Source organism: Ambystoma mexicanum, chromosome 9, assembly GCF_040938575.1.
Source record: "Ambystoma mexicanum isolate Mex_15411 chromosome 9, UKY_AmexF1_1, whole genome shotgun sequence".
In the NCBI taxonomy this organism is placed as follows: domain Eukaryota; kingdom Metazoa; phylum Chordata; class Amphibia; order Caudata; family Ambystomatidae; genus Ambystoma; species Ambystoma mexicanum.
The window spans coordinates 1,468,793,425-1,468,814,432 of record NC_090931.1 but is presented as its reverse complement, the minus strand read 5'-3'; the positions used below and the strand labels follow the sequence as shown (position 1 = coordinate 1,468,814,432).

The window sequence follows — 21,008 nt, the reverse complement described above, 5'->3', positions numbered from 1 at the left end:
GGAACTCAGGACTAGAGTACGTGAACATCTTGCCAAAATTGGAAGCCAGGACCCTAGACTGCCGCTTGCCTGTCATTGGCAAGAGGAACATCAATTGGATAACAAAGCTGACATCAAGTTCATTGGCCTTCAAAAAGTTACCCTTGGAAGACGTGGAGGTGACAGAGAAAAGAGACTCAGACAAACTGAGGCGAAAATGATTTGCAAATTCAATTCAACAGTACTCGGACTTAATTCTGATAATGAAATGGTGTCCTTTTTATAGTTACAACTTTGTGGTAACTATAATGAAGAGTAAACATTCTTACCATTTTATGTACATTATTCCATATTATTGTCTTCTTTATTAAGACATTTTCTCATTCATACATTCACACACTTGTTTTTTCTATGCAATTCTGCCTTTTTTTGATAATTTATCAAAAGTTCATGACGTGCAGACTTTATTTGAATACATATTACTTCTCAATTTGCCACTCAACATATACCTTTATCGCATTTTCACTCCATTACAATATGGCCACCAGTGAACATATGACTAAACATGAAGGAAGGACATTCTATGAGAATTGTTCCCTTAGCAACATATAAAACAACAGGGAGGACGCATAATGGCGCCCCCTTGAGACTTGTAGCAATTCTGCGATTGTACGCGCTTAATCTGAACAGCAGGTAAGAGAGCGTCTGAATTTTTCACGCATCCACATTCTCATGCGATTTCCGCGTACGCGAACGCGTGTGAATCGACTACCAAGTTTTTCACGCTAAGATTTTGTAATTTCACGCGCACGCGATTGTGCATACTCACCCTGTATAAAACTACTCGCACGCTTTATCAAGTATTAGGTGCACGCGATCGTACGCATACAGTAAAGAATACGTCTCTATCCATAATTACGATTTCACGCGATCACATTTTCACGCGGTCAGATGAGATAAGAGCATTTTTTCACGCGCACGCGAATGTGCGTATTATAACTGTAGAGATGTATTTTTACGCTTCAACATGGATTATCGCGCACGCGTTTGTGCGCTTTTAGTATAGTATACGTGGCAAGCCAGCACGCGATCGTACGCATCCAGTACAGAATACGTCCCTATCCTTTATTACGATTTCACGCGATCACATTTTCACGCGGTCAGATGCGATAGGAGCATTTTTTCACGCGCACGCGAATGTGCGTACTATAATTGTAAAGATGTACTTTTACGCTTCAACATGGATTATAGCGCACGCGTTTGTGCGCTTTGAGTTCAGTATACGTGGCAAGCCAGCATTACGATTTTACGGGTTGACATTCTCACGCGAGGCACTAGGATCCTTTCATTGTATCATATTTTCTCACGCGGGATTACCTTGCAAGTACTCATACGTGTAATATGTCTTTCCACGTATATTTTCACACGCGAAAGCGTACCATCAGTTATTAGGAGTGCGAAGCTAATCTTTTCACGTGTAATTTTGGTTTTCAACTAATAATCCTTAATATTCAAGAACACACGCCATTTGGTAACCCAATACCCAGTGCATTATTCACTTTTTGAGCTTTATATTAGGGTAAGACAAGAGTTTATTTATTATATCATAAAAAAATATTTTTTTATTTGTTTATTTTTGCTCTTTCAGGGATTTATCCCAATGATATATGGAAGCTTATCTTTCACATCTTGTGACAGGGGCCTCTTGCATGACCATAAGGTAACATGTTTTCACTTGTTTCTGAGACATACAATGACCATTACAAATTGCTTGTTTTAGTAATTTATTGTGTACAATAACTAATGGAGATTTTGTATTTTTGAATCTCACCCCTTCTCTCCTACCTTTTTTCCCATCCATTTATTGTCTGGCTTTTTATTTTTATTTTTATTATTTTTACATCTATGTACTTTTGTGTATATGCATCTCACCTAAAAATGTTTATTTTTCCATGCTGATCTAATTTCAATAATCAAACCTTTACTTTAATGTTTTGGATACATGCACATATTTTTCTTTGTGATTATTTATGTGTTTATTTTTTGTTTTTTTATGACTTTATTATGATTAAGACTAATCAATAGCCCTGATTTGAGAAAGGTCCTTGGAGGACCGAAACACGTGTCATCAACGTTAAGGGCAATTTTTTCTGAAAAATAAAAAATAAAAAATATAAAAATTAAAAAAATAAGTCTTGTGTGCAAGAATTAGGCGCAGTCTCCTTCCAGGTCACCTATATTTCACACTATTCAGCAAGGGGTCTTGTACTTGGCTAAACCCCCGACTTGGTGGGACGCGACTTTAAGGACTCATTGGACTACTTTCATTTATGACATTCAGTTTCTTACCACTATCGGATGTCGCCAGTTTAGACCAAACCTTCCAAGCCAAGGCTTTTTTTTAGGTGACCTATAAAAATCGAAAAAAGACAAGCATATTTTCTCGAGTGCCTGGATCACGGTGTTGTTGTAACTGTTGAGGGGTAGGGAGGGATGTGTGCGAGTGGTGAGGGGCTGTATAAGTGATGCTAAGGAGGTGTCTGCAATGTGTTTGATGTGTCTTGTTGTGGGTTGGAGGGATCTGTTACAGGCGGAGGGGATGTTGTGTGGACAGTGAGCGTGAAAGGAACTGCAAAGTGGTCAGACCACAGCACGACAGAATAGATTTTTCATAGAGATTGCAATAAATCTGAAGGTCGAGGGTGTTGCCAGAAATGTATGTGGGGTAGGTGATATGTTGCATGAGGTCGTGGGGTGTGAGAGGAGTGATATTATATGATATTTTATTTATATCACGCTCGTATTCAAGTGTTTCAGAGCGCGAAAGAGTGAGAGACGTGAGGATGGTGTTTAGTAAGGGGTTGCTGTCTGGGTGGGATGTGCCTGTGTAAAAGATGCCACGGTAGATGATGGTGCAAGGAGAGCTCTGGTTATTAGTGGTGAAGTCAGCCCATACAGTGTGGAAGTTGGAATTATGTGTTTTGTGGGGTAAATGAGATGGATGAATGTGGGGCGTGGGTGGGATGGAATGGAGAAACTGAGCGAGAGGACTTCAAATAATGTGTATGGCTCTTTCAACAACACCTAATTCCAATGGACGCTCATACCGACACACAGACCTCACAGTACTCCGCTACTATTAAAAGATGCCAGCGCAAATGCTGGCTACCCATACTCTGTACAGCGCTATGCTGCTCTCGAGCTAGGCCTGTGCTTTAAACAATACATTGGTGGGGTTTCCAAGTGGGAGTGAGTCTTTGTATATGAAGGCAATGCAACAACCTGTATTGTGAGGGCAAGCTCTGTGGTGGTTTCGATAGTGCGGGGAGGGGAGGCGAATGGGAGTATGTGAAGGATGAAAGAAGTGTGGTAGGGTTTCAGCCAAGTTTCTGTTAGAAAGAGCCTGTCCGTGGAGTGTGTGCTAATGAGTTCATTGGTTTCAAGTGTGTGTGCAGGTGGAGAGTGGCAGTTGAGGAGAAAGCAGGTGTAAGTAAATAGTGGCTTCAGTTGAGCTGGAGTTTAATTGTTATGTTGTTTGGTAATGTGTGCTTTGCATGCAGCAATTTTGTGACACATAGCAAGCACCATCTGTACATACCCCATGTTCTGTACAGGCTTCCAGAAAAAAACAAACTCACTCATTATTAATTGACTTCACAAACATGAAAGAAAGGCATGGTTACCTGGTGCTGCACACAGTGGGGGGCAGGAAGGCATCTGGGAGGGTCACCTTGGTGTGCTCATTCGCGTGTTGGCTGTGGTTTAACTGCTTGTTGGCAAAGAGGATGTCGTAGTCCACGCAGCTGACGAGGAAAGTTGTGAAGGCGACCACAAAAATGAACTGTCTGAAAAAAGAAAAGGAGAGAAGGGGCGAGGGTGAAACTCCCCAAACTGCAGCAGCGATGCGATTAAAGTAGAGTCGGGGATCAATAAGGAATTGAGTTACCTCAACCTGCTGCTAGACCCCGTGGACTCAATGCCATGCATAGCCAGTCAAACAAGCCTTTGCAATGCCAATAGTTCTGACGTTTGCATAGGCATTTGACAGTTGTTCCCATCGGTGTGCAGTCATAATGTCGACATCAATAATGTCGACAGTCAAAATGTCGACAAATTAATGTCGAAAAACAATAATGTCGACAAACAAAAATGTCGACATTTTTCGATATTTTTTCGACATTTAATTTAGTGTATGAATAAATAAATATATATATATATATGATGTGTTGAGTATGAGGGGTGGGTGGGGGGTGGCAGGGGGGTGTTGGGTGAGGGGGGGTTGGGGGGGACCCCCCCATAGTAAATACAATTTTTATTTATTTAATTATTGAATAAATAAATAAATAATTGGTATGTGTTGAGTATGAGGGGTGAAAGGGTGGTTGGGGGGGTGGCAGGGGGGTGTTGGGTGAGGGGGGGATTGGGGGGGACCCCCCCCATAGTAAATGATCCTTTTTTAGGTTATTTATTTATTGAATAAATAAATAAATAAATAATTGATGTGTTGAGTATGAGGGGTGAAAGGGTGGTTGGGGGGTGTTGGGTGAGGTGTTGATAGTTTTAAGGGTTTATAGTCATAATGTCAAAAAAAAAAAATGTTACATTATAAGTATAGGATGTCGACATTATTATTTTCGACATTTTTTTTCGACATTTTTGTCTGTCGACATTTTTTTTTCGACATTATGACTATAAACCGTTCCCATCATATGCACACCTTATGCAACTCACCAGTATAGCATACCCATTCCAAAAAGATTGTACACTTAGCTCTCAGATGAGCCTTATTTTCAGGGTGTCCCGCTCCTTGTATACCCATTACTGTTAAGGATCCTAATAAAAATGGTGCAGCCTTTTAATTGTTGCAGGCAGTTTCATACAGGCTGGAAACTTCCTGCCGGATCTACAGCAGATGCATGAAACATTGATCTACTTTGCAGTAAGCAGCTTTCCATGTGCCCCCTCTGCATAGTAGCGTAAAGTGAGACCATCCTAGGCACACCCATTAATTCAGAATTTTTGAATAATTGACAACACATTCTTGAATATGCATTTGCAAAAAAAGGCAGGTTTGGTAAAGGTAGCAGCTATGACACCGCACAAAATAGATGCTTTAAAAAATTTCAACCTTGTATGACGTAAACAAAACAGGACTAGGAAGCTGAGCTGTACTGATCAGCCAGGTGAGCTGGTAAAACAGAAATGGAGCACTGGATTGTGATCGTAAAAAAGTGCACATCTTTGTTGTGTCCCCAGCTGCTGCTCACTGTAGACAGTGCCGTGCCTCCTAGCACTTTCCTTTTGCTTGCCAGGGACGCGGCAAGTATAAAACACTTTCCATATTCTACCCAGTTAATTATAAAGGCCTCGCATTTTAAAAGCAATAAAACATAAACCATAACAGTATATTCAACTTTAATGAGTAGACAAAGCAAAGGTTTTAAAATAGGTTTTTACCAACTGCTTTGTGCATGCATGTCCCAAAAATCTGCAGTTGTGTACCATTACCTGTTTCACTGAGCAGTTTTACTGGATCCTGAACTATTTGTGAGTTGGAATTGATAGCCAGAGAGTATGTCATCCGCAGTTGGCAGCAGCGCCAGAACATCTGTCATTGTAGATGGCAAAAGCAGTTTGTGAAAGTGATGCTTCTAAATTACTCCTCCAACACGGTCGCAAAGTTACCAAACATCTAGCAATGTTTCTGGCCCACTTCTTACCCCTCACACCATTTCTCCCTCCTCCAACATTAAATAGGGGTTCCCTCGCTAGAGAGTAATCTGATGTGAATGCTTTTAGATCACTATAACCATTATAAATAGCGTCAAGAAGCTCAGTAAAGTAGTTCAGCTGGTTAAGACACTGGTTGTTTGAATTGTTTTACTGTAGGGCAGCACGCATCAATCCATCACAAAGAAAGTAGGCATGGTCTGTGGCCTGGTAAAGCCAGATATGCTCAAAGCCTGGGTGGGGAAGCCAGTGAGTGTGTGTGTGTGCGGTACTTTTTCATGTCTTAAATGGGACAGTCTCATTGAAAAATAAAGAGACAGATGGAGCTTGATTACCTGGTCGGTCACAGATGCTTTTTTAGTCCCAATGATCAAGGCTGGAACTTCTAAGTAATGACAAGCTAACTTATAGTTTAGCCCAGAGTTAAGGCAGCAAAATCACATGGCACTGACAACATGTACTGATATTACCCCACTCTCTGCTTGTTTTATTAACATATGCAGAAAACAATGGACTCGTTGGGCACATGCGAAAAACGCAATTTGTGGTATTTAGCAAGAAATGTGCAAGCCGCCATCAAATCCATTGTAGGGAAGGCATTAGCGGAAGAGTATCCAATTAATGCTATCTGGGCTATGAGATCCGAGTCCTGTGGCTGTACCGATGGCGATTAGGCAATTCTCCAGATGTACAGGCGGGTACAGCCTCATAGGTGTTCTACGGGTTTATAGACAAAAGCTTATCTCTACTATTCTCTTTGCCCTAGAAACTTCATATAAAGATCACTGGGCCTGGGCAAAGAGAGTTGAAGGTGTGGTGTGGACAAATGTTTTGAGTTTAACGAGCGCAACTCCTATCGCGGCTGTGCGATAAGAATTGGGTCTGATCTCTCTGGTGACCCTGATTAAGATCAATCGTGGTAATCTGTATATTAAGATAATGAGCCCAGCTGAAGGATCTTTATTGGGGATAGTTAAAACTGCCCTGATGACCCGTAAGTGCACTGTATTGAAATCTTTGGAAAGGGTAAATGAGGATTTATTTTTCCTTATTGGGTGGAAACCTGATTGGGATTATGGTACTGGTGCTCTGTTAAAACTGTTCTGCAATAGGGCAGAAACATGGGATTGGAGCATTGGTCAGGAAAAAGTAGCTAAAATGTGCTCTCTTTCTACCTTTGCACAAATTACCTTTATATTTAAGAAACCACAACACTATGTCCGTATCTTTCTAATGCGAAGACTGTTCATGCTGCTAAGATTTTAAGTTGAAGGTCCTGGCCAATACTGGTGGATGGCTCGGTATTTTGAAGTGTAATCGTACATGTAGGCTGTGCCTGGAGCCTGATCAAGTGGAAGCGATTAGACATGTGACAACACTGTGCCCAGCAATGTAGAGGACGTATCTTCTCTATTATTGTAGACATGTGGCGAAAATAGAAATAATAAGACGTAAGCGATTCTGGCCGCGATGCGTATCAGGTTTTAGCTTGGGTATGTGTACCTCTTAGACTCTTTCATTAGGTGGTGCCCTTTGCAGTACGGTTCTCCCTCTCCTGCTGTTTTCCTAATGCGGGGCCGGACCCACATAGAAGACCATTACTGCCAGTGAGTGCCTCCAACTGTGAGGCACAGTATTCGTGGGGGCCTGGTCTGGCCCAGGCCTCTATTGGTTTGCATGCCCAGCTTGCGTCGCTCCGTGGGTCCGGGCCGCTCACTCCACCAGGATGTTCTCTGCTCCTGTCCGGGCTCCTGAAGCAGGCCCAGTGGGCCTTGTCCCCCTGATTGGACTCAGTCTGTCGTGGTTCCTCCCTCGCGGCGTGTCTTTTGCTTGCTGGATCTTTTCCCTTTCCTCTGCTTGCCGCAAGGTCTTCACCGGCTGAGCTGGTCCGGGGGAGAGTACACGTTGGAGGACTCGCTCTTTTCTTCTGCCCGCACAGGCGTTGTTTGCACGTTTACACTTTTGCAGTCTCTTTGCCGCTTTCCTGCCGGCTTCTGGGCCGCCGTATAGCTCCGCACTTCGGGGTCTCTGGATGACTTGTCTTCGCTCAGGCACCCTCCTACGCTGGCCAACTGCCACAGGGCTGTGTCGATTTCAAGCGGCGTACCACGTTGGTGCTGTATCTCTACTTTCCGAAATGCCTGGGGAGGATGTTTTCGGTTCAGCAATTCATTCTTTTTGGTCCCGAGGTTTGGGAGAGCATAGATACAGTGCTCTCCTATCGGCGGCCATCTTGGAATCTGGTTGACACGGTTTGTTTGTTTTAATATTTGTAGTGTGCGCCAGACCCGAGGGTATCAGGGCGCAATAGGCATCAAGAGGGTTGTTCAGCTTTGGTTACATTGCTGTACAAGATCATACATTTATACAATGAGTTGTAGACAGGCAGTATGTACATAATACAGGATTAAGACAGGCAGGTTACACACTATGGCAAAAAGCACCGTGGACAGTATATAACAGAAGGTACAGACGGGACAGGAATTATAATCTATGTGTACTGAGGGGTCAGAGGTTGTTTTCCTTGATCCACTGGATGAGGTTGGACCTAAAGCGTAGGTAGGGTAGGTCTTCCCTCAAGGGCGGAGGGAGGGAGTTCCAGTACTGGGCAGCTTTGACCGGGAAGCTGCTTCCACCAGTCTTCGTACGTATGTGCAAAGACTTCATACAACACTATTTTAATGTACCGACGATCCCTACCATGTCGACCGAATATTCGACAGCATGGAAATGTATGAAAGCTGGAAATTAAGGTTCTATTAGATGCATGACTTTTGGGACGTTACGAAATGTGTATTCTAGCTTTTGCTGGAGTGTTCTGCAAGCAGCAGTTTTTGAAGCAAGCAGCTTGAATGCAGGAGCACAGAACTATGACTGACCTAGATTTGGGGGAGCCAGGGATTTCATGGGTAGGGCTGAGCCTAGGGGTCAGACCTGGCTCTAGGAGCCCACCACGGGCTAACCCCATAATCTCTGGCTCCCCCAGAAAAAGGAAAATATCATGGCAATATGGGGTTAGGCAAACTGTCTTTGCAAGCACTTATGTAACTAAGCCGCCACCTGCAACATGGGGTTAGGCAACATGTATGTATGTAGGTTTTCGCAAGCACCTATGTAACTAAGTAAGCTTTCTGTAACAGCGCTGCGATGCCCGAGCGCTGTTGTGCGCTTTATAAATGCAAATAAATAAAATAAATAATCTGTGATTGTGTTAATGTATTTGGAACACTATGGTAATTGATGACTGTACATGTTCTGTGTAGCTGTACCTTTTTTTTATTTAAATTTTTTATTTTTTCATTTTAATAATTATTTTAATATGCAATGTAATTGTTTCATTGTGATGTATTTTGGATATGTTTGAAACGTTTCATAACTATAACACAAAGAAATATAAATAAATGAATCTAGTAAGTATTTAACACTGAGCTGGCATGGGTCTACGACAGGCAAGTTGCACGCTGTTTTCTGTAGAAGGCACATTAACCCAGTGGTCTACTTCACCCATTTAACTGGCATATATTACAACGTAGGTCTGCATATTTGTGAAACACAATGATTATACACATGTGCCCATAGCACATTTGATTTGCTGTCTTTGTTGAAATTACAGAGATGCAACACTCATGATTTCTTTAGGCTTAAATTACTTTGCACCCAAATAGTTGAAGTCTTACATTCAGGATGTGCAAAAACACTGTATTTGTGAAAATGTATAATAAGCTGGTTAGGTTAATTTATTATGTGAGTTGTTTACTTTCAAGTCAGACTGTAAGGGAGGCATGGTATCACAAGTATGACTGACAACCACACAATTACCTCAACAACCCACAGTGCACTTTAACTCACAAAACATCTAAAAACCGTACACCCCAGATCTTTTCAGATCTGCACACATTAACATTATAACAAAGCAATCTCGTCCTGCTCCCCGCTACTGAATTAGTTCCCTAGCCTACCTCTTGCAGATCCTGAAGCGCCTAGAAACCGTGAAAAAGGAAGAAGGCATGCTAGTCTAGATTAAATAACATATCATATAACAGGGCATAGAAAAGAGTTTACCTCCTCTGGGGCACAATTCTGAATAGCACAACCAAGCAACTTCAGTGACTGGGAGCAGGAAAGGAAATGAATGAAGGAAGGATCTGCTGCAGTCCAGTTCCCTCCCCCGTTAAACACAAATCTCTGGTGCACTGAATGGCTGGTGAGACTATTTTTCTGCTTGTCAACTTTATTGATATGGTACTGTCTGAGGGCGAATGCATTGAATAATGCAATTGTAGGTCACAGCGTTGGGGGGCACTAACAGGAGCAAGAGGATTTTGTCCCTAAAATCATTCAACCCACTCCATTGTTAGGGCTAAATTTTTCTTATAGTGTGAACTTAATCACTTATAAGGACTCTGGTGTGAGCAGTTATGGCAGAGGGAGATTTACAGGGTAATTCATAGAATTTCGCACAAAAGTGGCGCACGCGGCTGGCGCACAGTTTTCGCGTGCGAATGTCTGCGCCAGCCGCGTGCGCTAAAATCGATTTCCGCGCACAGCGTATTCATGGATTTTAGCCTCCAAAAACAGCCGTGGCGCAGCAACCCTGCAGCAGCTCCAGTTACGCCCCCAAGAGCGCCCTCGCCCAAGGAAAAGCCATCAAAATCCCCAAACCAGCGCAAAGGGCTGCGCTAACCCTGGACCAGTTTACAGGGCTGCCAAACAGCAAACGGCAAGCGGGGAACGTGTATTACTGGTGTTCGCGGGAAGCACGCGAAAGGCCTGTGCGAGCGGGGTACGTGTATAACTGGGGTTCGCGGGAAGTTTCACACGCGAAAGGGCCTGTGCGAGCGGGGTAGGTGTATTACTGGGGTGCGCGTGAAGTTTCACACGCGATTGGCCTGGGTACGTGTATTTCAGTAGTGCGCGGGACGTTTCACACGCGATAGGCCCTGTGCGAGTGGGGTACGTGTATTTCAGGGGTGCGCGTGAAGTTTCACATGCGAATGGCCTGGGTACGTGTATTTCAGGGGTGCGCATGATGTTTCACACGCGATTGGCCTAGGTACGTGTATTTCAGGGGTGCGCGGGAAGTTTCACACGCAAAAAGGCTGGGTACGTGTATTTCAGGGGTGCGCGGGAATTTTCACACGCGATTGGCCTGGGTACGTGTATATCAGGGGTGCGCGGGAAGTTTCACACGCGAGTGGCCTGGGTACGTGTATTACTGGGGTGCGCAGGAAGTTTCACACGCGATTTTGCTGTCAAAACGGGGTATTTCGGGGGTGCGCGGGGAGTCCTACACGTGAATTGGCAGTGTGGGTCCTCCCAGGTGTCCCCTCTACCCCCTCCACGGCCCCTGCAGGCAGACCACACCACAGGGGACTACCCTGCACCCCTGGTCATGTCCCGCAGGCAGGCCATCCACCATGGGCATGCCGCCAAGCCACATGTCACGTTGCAATATGATCACCAACTCATGTCTCCCAGCACCCCCACCTCCCATCAGTGAGGGGCACCTGCCAGCAGGCCCCCACTCATGTCTCCCAACACCCCCACCCCCCAGCAGTGAGGGGCACATGCCAGCAGGCCCCCACTCATGTCCCACACACGTCCCCCAGCACCTCCACCCCCCAGCAGTGAAAGGCACCTGCCAGCAGGCCCCCACTCATGTCCCACACATGTCCCCTGCACCCCCACCCCCCAGCAGTCAGCAGTCAGGGGCACCTGCCAGCAGGCCCCCACTCATGTCTGCCAGCACCGCTACCCTCCAGCAGTGAGGGGCACCAGCCAGCAGGCCCACACATGTACCCCAGCACCCCCCCACCCCCAGCAGTGCGGGTCACCTGCCAGCAGGCCCCCACTCATGTCCCCCAGCACCCCCACCCCCCAGCAGTGAGGGGCACCTGCCAGCAGGCCCCCACTCATGTCCCACACATGTACCCCTGCACCCCCACCCCCCAGCAGTCAGGGGCACCTGCCAGCAGGCCCCCACTCATGTCTGCCAGCACCCCCACCCCCCAGAAGTGAGGGGCACCTGCCAGCAGGCCCCCACTCATGTTCCACACATGTCCCCCTGCACCCCCACCCCCAGCAGTCAGGGGCACCTGCCAGCAGGCCCCCACTTATGTCTGCCAGCACCCCCACCCCCCAGCAGTGAAATGCCGATCTCATGACACAAACCAAAAGTCAACTATGTACATCAACACATGTCCGTCACACACATACACTGGTTGGCATTGCTTGTGTAAACCCACATTTCCACATGCATCAACCCAATGAGCGAATCCCACACATGGAACTGAAAAATGTAAATGTATTATGTACAGTAAACAAAAAATGAAATGAAAGCATACCAAAATATGAAACATGAAATGAAAAGCATGTGAAAAAGATTGAATGAAAATGATAAGCAATCCATAAAACTTTGAAAGAAAAACAGTCCAAAGTCACCCTCCAACAACGCAAATCCAAAGGAAATGTAAAAAATAATGTCCATTGCTTCATGTTCATAATCCAAAAAAATAAGAGAAACCAATCCATACTCCAACTATTTACAATCCATTGTCCAAGGATGTAAAGGGTCCATGATCCCAACCAAAGAAATGAAACCTACCTAATAAAATTACCTAACAATCTAACTATATACAGATTTGTGGGGCATTGTCCATTGACCACAAATAAAAAGAAAACAAAAAGGAAACCGAACTCTAAAAACTATTTACAAGGGCAGCGGGCTAGTCCGACGGCTCACTTCTGGATGTCCCGGGCCAGGGCATCATCGAACTCCTGCTCAATGTCCTGGAGGCGGTCCTCTTCCATGGCCCCGAGAGTTCGCAGGGACGACGACATGTTCTCCTCCAACTCCCTGCGAATTCCCTCGAGGCACTCGGCCCGCCTCAGGGCCCTCCACATGGAGTTCTCCGTCCTGACCATCGTGAGCCGTGCCTCTTCTGCCCGCTGCCGCTCCGCATCTATAGCATGGCCTAACTGCTGCCACACGGAAGACACTCCCATTCCTGGGTCCTCCTGCCCTCTGGCCGATGCCTGCCCCTCCGATGTCGAAGGCCCCGAGCCATCATGGCTCCCACCTTGTTGCTGCTGCTGTGCCTGTGCCCGTGCCCGTGCCCGTGCCCTGGCTCCTGCTGCCTGCACATCCTCCTCCGGCTGGGGTGCAGTTGTTGAGGTGGCCACCCCTGCTGGATGTCCGACTCCCAACTGTGGCAGGGATGTGTCCTCCACCAGCCTGGCCGCACAGTCAGAGGCAGCTTCACAGGGTACCCAGGTGATACATGGGTGGGAAGATGGCACGGAGGACGACTGGCGCATAGGGGGTTCAGGTGAGGAGGGGGTCGAAGCAAGGTTCAGCAAACGGAGGAATCCGGCCTGGGTGACCTGTCCCAGTAGGCTGACGTGGTCAACAAGCCATTCGAGATGACGTGCAGTCTCCCCATGAAAAGACTGCAGGTCACCTTGCATGACCCGTTGACGCAACGCCACCCCACCCAGGACAGGCTCAACCCGGTCCCGGATAGCCACGTCCGCAGGGAGAGGAAGGCCAGTTGTTGATCCCCCCCCCCTCCCTGAAAACGGGTCTGGACGTAGGCATCCCTGCTGGTGCGGGATGATGCAGTCACAGGATCGGGGACAGGATTACACACAGGCACCTCCGCGGCGGCCTGTGCTGCCTCCTGTCCCTGCACTGCACCACCAGCACCAGTGGAATCCCCACCTCCAGACCCCGTGTCTGTCCCTTGCACGGCCTCCTCCTCCACCAAACCCCCCACCAACCTGGATGACTCCGTGCCATCTGCCTCCGTCGCACCCTGTGGGGTCTCAGCTGCCCCTTCTGCTGCCAAGAAGTCCAACTCCGACCTCCACCTCTTGGACCTTCCCTCGGCAGCTGCGGCCTGGGACGCGGCACCGGACTCCTCACTCTCCGACAAGATGACAACCTGGGAGGGGAGCCGTGCCTTGCGTCTCCGGCTGGTGGTGTGATCCCCGCCGCTGTGCTCCACAGCATCCTCTCCGCCCTCTTCATCAGTCGACGCTGCAGACAGGGAGAGATAGGACACAGGCATCAGGGCACTGTACAATGGACTCATACACACATGACAGTTGCACCTGAGTGGCAGTGTCAAACTTCAGACATGGCGTCACAATCCACAAAACACATGGCATGTCAACTCACACACAAGCACTTCCACAGCCATATGGCAACAGCCAGCACCATCCATAGACAAACAACAGCATGAGCAGCCAAAGGTGAGCCAGACATCACATGAAACACAGGGAGTGCACTAGACATGCACACACGCCACCACACTTACATGCATGTGTACACCTGCACCAACTGTCGCAGTGATGAGATTGGCATCCATGTCACATCTGGCAATCAGTCTCCTACATATCAGTGTCCCAAGCATCCATGTTGCATCACTGTTGCACCCTTGTGAAATACACACATATGCACATGTACACGGTGCAGATACATGCAGCTGGAACCGACATCCATGTGTGACACCACAACCATGCCAACTTACATACACAGTCATTCAAACATGTGTGCTCACACATCTGCATTTGGCATGCAAGCTTACACACACATGCACCATGTGTCTCACACGAGAGGACTCGCATGTGTTATCCTCATGGCCCTGTACATACACATCCATACATGGCCCTACAAAACCACATGTGCAACCTGCACACTACTGGCACACCACCACACGCACAGCTTACAATCATTATGCATGTACACTTACCGCTCGACTCCAGACGGTCTGCCTCTCAAGGACCTTGATGTGGAGCGCTGGGGATATGCGTTCCAGGACCGTCATTTGATGTTCCGACAGGTGGCCCCGGCGCTCCTTACCATCCGCTGGCTTCAAGAGGTGCCGGGCCTTGTTGCGGGTCCTGGACCTGAAGTCCTCCCAGCGCTTCTTGACATGTTGGAATTTGCAGACTGCCACCCCCTCCGCGTTGATGGCAGTCATGATGTCCATCCAGATCCTGGTCCGTCCTTCCTTGTCGTCGCGCAAACTTCCGAAGAGGGCATCATACTGCCCCAGGACTTGCTCCACCAGGACACCAACTTCGGTGACAGTGAAGCTGGTGGCCCTCTGCCTCTCTGGCTGGGGGTTGCCAGTGGTGCCAGATGGTGGTGTGCCTGACATGGCAACCCCAGAGGCAGGTGTGGGTGGGCAACTGGGTCCTGGGGCTGGGCTGTGGAGCGATGGTATCCCAGTCGGGAGTCTTCAGTTCCAGCAGGGGTGGTCACAGCAACTGCACCCTTGGCTGATGTGCAGGCAGCAAATAGCAGGGCATGTGGGCAGCAGGCAGGCAGCAGCAGATGGCAGCGTGCTCGGGGCTCTTGGGGGCAGGAAAATGGCCTTCAAGGCAGGAGTGTGGTCTTCGTGTGTTTTCGCATGGCCAGCTTGATACGGAGTGATTTGGCACGTGAAAAAATTGCACGTTGGCGTGTAATTCGAGGAAAGGCCCTTAGAGCGTAAGCGCGTCTGTGACGTGACGTGCGCGGACGTTTCCCTGAACACGGGTGCATGTTCATCGTGCACGTCCAAAAACTTCACGTCCGAGTGTCAGCTCGTGTAATTGGAGGAAAGGGCCCAAGCGCGTACACGCGGAAGTGACGTTGGACGTGTGGGCCGGTTTAAAAGGTACGTGTAGTACGTCATTTCCTTGTACGTGCTTTTCGTGGAGAGCGAGTGGGTGAATTCTGTACTTCTTGTCGGTTCACACGCGATTTACTTCAGTGTTTCTAGTTCGTACTCCCCGTTACCTCTGACAGCTTTTTTCTTATTTTCTGTTGGGCCCGTTTCCTCAAACAGCGTTCACTTCTTCTTTTGTCCTGTATCCTCATATAGCGTACAATTCTTCTTTTGGCGGGGGTGTTGCCAACGCGCACACGCGTGTCTTTTTCACGCTCTTTTTCCAGGCAGACGGTGAGTCGCGCACGTATTTACAAACTGTGCTTGCCACGTGTGTCGCGTACCCCTTCAGAGGTCATTGTAGGCTGCGTGTAACACGCATTTTTGTGTTTCTGGGTGCCACAGCGTAGTGCGGGTTAATTTTTCCACGCACGTGGTCTACGAGGGGTTGCGTGCACGTTATTTTCTGTTTTTGGGGTGCCTGTGCATTGCGTGACCCGTCATCTTCCCCCAGGGGGCACGGACAGCCTTGCTAGTGCACTAGGGTACGAATTCCATCTAGTACCCTACCCCTTTGACCCCCAATTGCCCAGGACAATAGCTTACTGCAACTCCCATACGCACAACAACATCAGTGCCATGGCTGGGAGGCGAGCAAGCAGTAAGGGAGGCAAAGGTGGCCGAGCTTCAACAGGTGGGCGCGGTAGGGGACGTGGCGGGGATTTGCAGAGTGCCTCTAGCCCCCCCATGTGTGGAGGACCAATCAGGGACACCCATGCCCCCTCCCCCCATGGTTGAGGGAAACGTGGCTGACACCATCCCAGCTTAGCCCTTGTTGGACCGGCCCATTGTGGCACCTGACCTGGCACAGGATGACTCCCAGGCTGACTTCCAGGTCAGCAAGTCTAGGCCATGTGTGGAGGTGCAAGTTGGTGTCACCAGGCCACGTGGATCTGGGGCAGCTATGTCATCTGCTGCCCCGAGTAGGCAGGGTGGGGAGGCTGCAGGGGCAGCTGCAGCTCCATCCAACCCCAGCTCTAACTCTCCCAGCCAAGACAGTGTCGGTCCCGGTCCATCATACTAACGTTCCCCCTGACAACATCACACTCAAGCCAATGCCTGCACCAAGTCCTATGGTCAGCGTGCATTCGCACACTCCTACTACCCAGTCCACCGGTGCTCCTGCCCCTAGTGACCAGAGCGGTTTAAGCCACTCACAATGCCCACCACCTTCCAAAAGAAAGAGAAAGAGTGCTCGTCCACTACAGGCTGATACCCCAGACACGGCTACGCAGTCCGGCATGTCAAGGAAGCCTAGCTTCAATGAGGCCGAACGTGATGCACTTGTGCAGTATGTGTCCACACATGACCGCGAAATGTTGATTACTGCAGGGTGCAAGACCACACCTGCTCAACGTCAGGCACACTGGCATACCATCGCAGACATCATAAGTGCCCTTGGATTTGTGAGGCGCACAGCTGGTGATTGCTACAAGCGGTGGAATGACCTGAAACGCAGGGCAAAGAAAAAGCTGGCCTCATATCATGCCGCTACTCTGATGACTGGGGGTGGGTCTCCACAAGAGGACAACAAACTCACTGTACATGAGTCTGTTGCTGGGACCTACGTCACAGAGGAACAGATCCAAGGTGTGGGAGGACTGCCAGATTACGAGGCATTGTCCGGTGAGTGCACATGCATGTATGTGTGATCCATGTGTATGTTGTGTGTGTGACGGGTTCTGATTGAGTGCCAGGTGAGGGTGTGTGTGCCTGAGTGGTTTGGGTCACCCATGTGCTTCATCCAAAACATTCTGCGGCCTTGGATTTGGGTATTACAGTATCCCTTCTGCCCACAGTAGACATTTTGCATAACATTACGGCAGTTGCCCTTGAAGTGGCATCTTGCAACAACATTGTTCCATATTTTTCAGTGTTCATTCAGGCCGATTGTTTCAATTCTCCCACTTTTACTACGCAGTTCACGGCCCTATTGTCACATATGTGACATGCCTATGGTACATGCCATCTGTGTGATGGCATGTGTCATGTATGTGGATTGGACATGCCACTCACAGGCCAATGTGTGATGGCACTGCTACCCAGCATGCAGCTTATGTGTTGCTCTTCCATCTTGGTGTCATCAGTGTCTGCCATTTGCCTCCCCTTCCAACTCAGTGACAGTGCATGCATGGGAGGGTTATAGTCATGTGGGACATGTGTCAATCATGTACTGGTTCTGTAGCTTGTCAGGCCTATTTGTGTGCCATGGTGCTAATGCCTGTTTCCATTTTGTGTCTTTCATGTTTTTGCAGGGGATGACGCACTTGATGCTGTTGAAGTTGAGGAGATGGTGCAGACCCAGGAGGGATCTCGGGCACGAAAACCCATTCTTGCTGCAGACCATTCTCTCCAGGGGTGGCTCTGGGTGCACCTCCCCAGACCTCTATTCAGGTGTTGATTCGGATGATGAGACCTATGTGACGTCGCAGGTAAGTGTTTCTGGCAGGGATTCTGTTCTGTCCAACCCAACCCACCTGCAGCAGAGTTAGAACCCTCTATGAGGATGTCAGTGTTGGTAGGTCCGCCTTTGGTGGTTACGGATACAGGGTCACACTCTGCAACATCTGATCCTGTTCCTGGGCCAGCAGATCAGAGGGGGAATGCAGTCCTGCAGCCTCAGGCAGTTGTCACGCTCACCTGATTCCCACGGAGGCGCAGGTCTGGCTTCGAGTGCTGATGCTTCTTCAATGGTGAAGCGCAGGACTCTGAGGATGGACAGGTAGGGCCCCTCTACTCAGGCTTCTCTGGCTCGCAGGAATATTCCCCTTAGGGTCTGGAAGGATGAGTTCTCCATCCTGCTTCTGATGCAGGGGCGCGTTGAAACCCAGTTACTTCACTGGATTGAGGTTTGATGGGAGTTCAAATAAGCTTGACTATTCAGGTAAGGTGCTGTAAGAGTTCTGTAGCAAGTTCAAAAGTTCAAGCTTAATAATAATGTTCATTGTCTTATTGCAGCAAGCGCTAACGCTAATGTCTTTTTCCCCTTAGGGGCCGGGGTTCGGAATGCCGGAGATATGGCGCCGACCCGAAGTGAAACGTGCAGTTCCAGTAAATGACAGGTAAGTTCTGGATGAGCGTTCGGGTAATGTCTTTGCATTCGCTCATTCAATGTCTTTGTCTTTTTTCCCCATAGGGGCCGGGGTCCGGAATGCCAGGAAGCGGCAGGACCCGAAATGAAATGGGAATGACCCAACAGGTAAGTCTTAGAAGGAAACTGAGCTTTTCCTATTCCCTTCCTTCTCTCACCTTGTGTTCTTGTCTTTTTCTCTCTAGGCTCTGGGAAGTGGCTGCGGATACGGATGATCGCTGCTGAAGATGGAGGTGCCCAGGAAAGGTGAGTGAAATGCAGCGGACCCTGTCCTCGGACCTCCTGGGTGGCCTCCCCCACCCCCCTTGGCCCCACATGGCCATTTTTGTTTTTTGTTTTTTTGTTACAGTGTGTTGCCTTGCGTGGGCATCCACTGTATTCCGGCTGGGCACATGCAGGCTTGTCCTGAGTTGGGGTTAGATGCTTGGGTTCGTGAGACACACACCCCTCCTGCTTCCCGTTTCCATGCGCTTGCAAAGGGTGTGCCCAAGTGACAGTGACTTACACAGTGACGTTGGACTCCCATGAGCTGTGTGGGCAGTCTGTAGTCAATACTGTGTATACATTCCTAGTGCATATTGTTGTTGTATTGTACAATGCATGGTGTATTGATGTGTGCTTGTGCATCCATGTCTCCCTCCTAATTTGCAGGGTCATTCCTCATGTCTTCACAAGGCCATCTACTTTGGAGATGGAGTTCATGTTGTAAGCAGTGCACTGACAGATTTGCGTGGCAGCAACACTGTACAGTTGGAAGTGGTCGATGTGCTGGCATAATCAGGTTGTAAGACTACCAATACTTTAACTTAGTACTGTATTGTTTATGCTATGTTTGGGGTGGTGTAGCTGCATTGTATTGTTGGTAAGTATTTGGTCATGTGTGTTGTTAGTTCTACATTAATGGGAGCATATTGTGTGTGGCCAGTTTCCAGTAGGGACACTGTACTTTGTGACACTTGTGTCATGTTTTGGGGATTACTATGTTTGCTCTCACATAGCATGACATGCCATGCCATGGTGTGTTGGGTGGCGGGGCTGGGGAGGGGTTGGGTGACATGGCACTGTTGTCATGTTGTATTTTGCAAGGGGGTAATGAAGCAGCATAAAAGTGTGTATTTTGATGACACAGCATTGGTGGTGTTTGTGTAGGTAGGGATGTACACAATGGAACACTTCCAGGTGAACAATCTCAGGCTGGTATGGTTGTGACAGTTAACTGTCCCTTGAGTCATCATCATTGATTGTCAGATGGTATGCGCCAGGGCTGTGTGCACTCCACAGGGGTGTGATTTTAGGTGAAGCAATTAGCCACCAGCTGCGTACGGGGTGCCTCACCCTGTGCCCTTTCCCCTCCCATGCGCAACGGGCGTGCATGTGGTTGGGGATGTGGGGGGGGCACCACCATGTCCACGGCCAGGCCCCGGCGTGTTGCAACATTGTGCAGGACACATGCTGCCTGATCCTGCACACTACTGGGGGAGCGTATAACAGCTGCCCGCCAGAACGGTCAAGGGAGCAAAAGCGTGACTCGAGCACTCCGAATGTGCGCTCCACTATGCCCCGGGTTGCAATGTGGGCTGTGTTGTATCTTACCTCGGGTGGCGTGGTGGGGTTCTGAATTGGCGTCATCATGTGGGTGCTGAGAGGGTAGGCACTGTCCCCTGGGGAGGTGGTGATGGGTATCATTAGTGGGGTTGTGACATTACTCAGTATCTGACATGCATGCATGTGCAGTGGCATTTATACTTACCAAGCAGCCATGTGTCGCCATGCTGCCCAGTTTCTAGGTCCCGGTTTAGGGTTGACATTCTGTAGATGAAACTGTCGTGGGTGGACCCTGGATAGTTGGCATATACTGAGGTGATGATTCCCTTGGCATTACATACTACCTGGACGTTGATGGAATGCCAGTGCTTGCGGTTTCTATAGATGTGCTCAGATGCCCTGGGGGAACGTAGAGCCACATGGGTGCAATCAATGGCACCTAGCACTTTTGGAAATTGTGCCACCCCGTGGAAATCCTGGACGGCAGCCTGCCTTTCCGCAGGTGTTCTGGGCAGGTATATGTGCCTGCGGACTGAGGGGTGTGCAGTGATGATGTCCAAGACCTGGCGTAGGCAGCGTGGCCTGTGACACCTCCCCACTATGGCACTTGTCCGTTGAAATGATCCAGTGGCCAAGAAGTGCAGTACATTAAGGACCTTCTCCAGGGGGCTGAGTGCTTGGGAGCACGGAGTGGGTGATGTGAGGTGGAAATCCTCCTCCTCCTCACGTCTGAGCTTGTTTGTTGTTTGCGCGCACTTTTATGCTGTCGACGTACACCTGCTTCCTGCTGGCATACGTGTTTCCGGATTGGCACGTCTTTTTTGGCGCATGCCTTAGCCCGTTCGATTCCATGAATACGTGTTGTGTAGGCGAGCATGTAAGACTTCCTGCGCACCCCCGAAATACACGCACACGCTATTTTTCACACAGCGGGTGTCCGTGTTTGT

At 48.6% G+C, this 21,008-nt stretch overlaps 1 protein-coding gene across 11 annotated transcripts in view; it reads right to left on the bottom strand.

Annotated features, from left to right (window-relative positions):
- ATG9A (autophagy related 9A) overlaps window positions 1-21,008 on the bottom strand; it is a 1,030,802-nt gene that overhangs the window by 755,829 nt on the left and 253,965 nt on the right. For all 11 annotated transcript variants that reach the window (XM_069616910.1, XM_069616912.1, XM_069616911.1 and 8 more), the window contains one exon: window positions 3,663-3,824. In XM_069616910.1, the coding sequence (XP_069473011.1) occupies window positions 3,663-3,824 (162 nt within the window). The remainder of the gene's footprint in view (window positions 1-3,662; window positions 3,825-21,008) is intronic.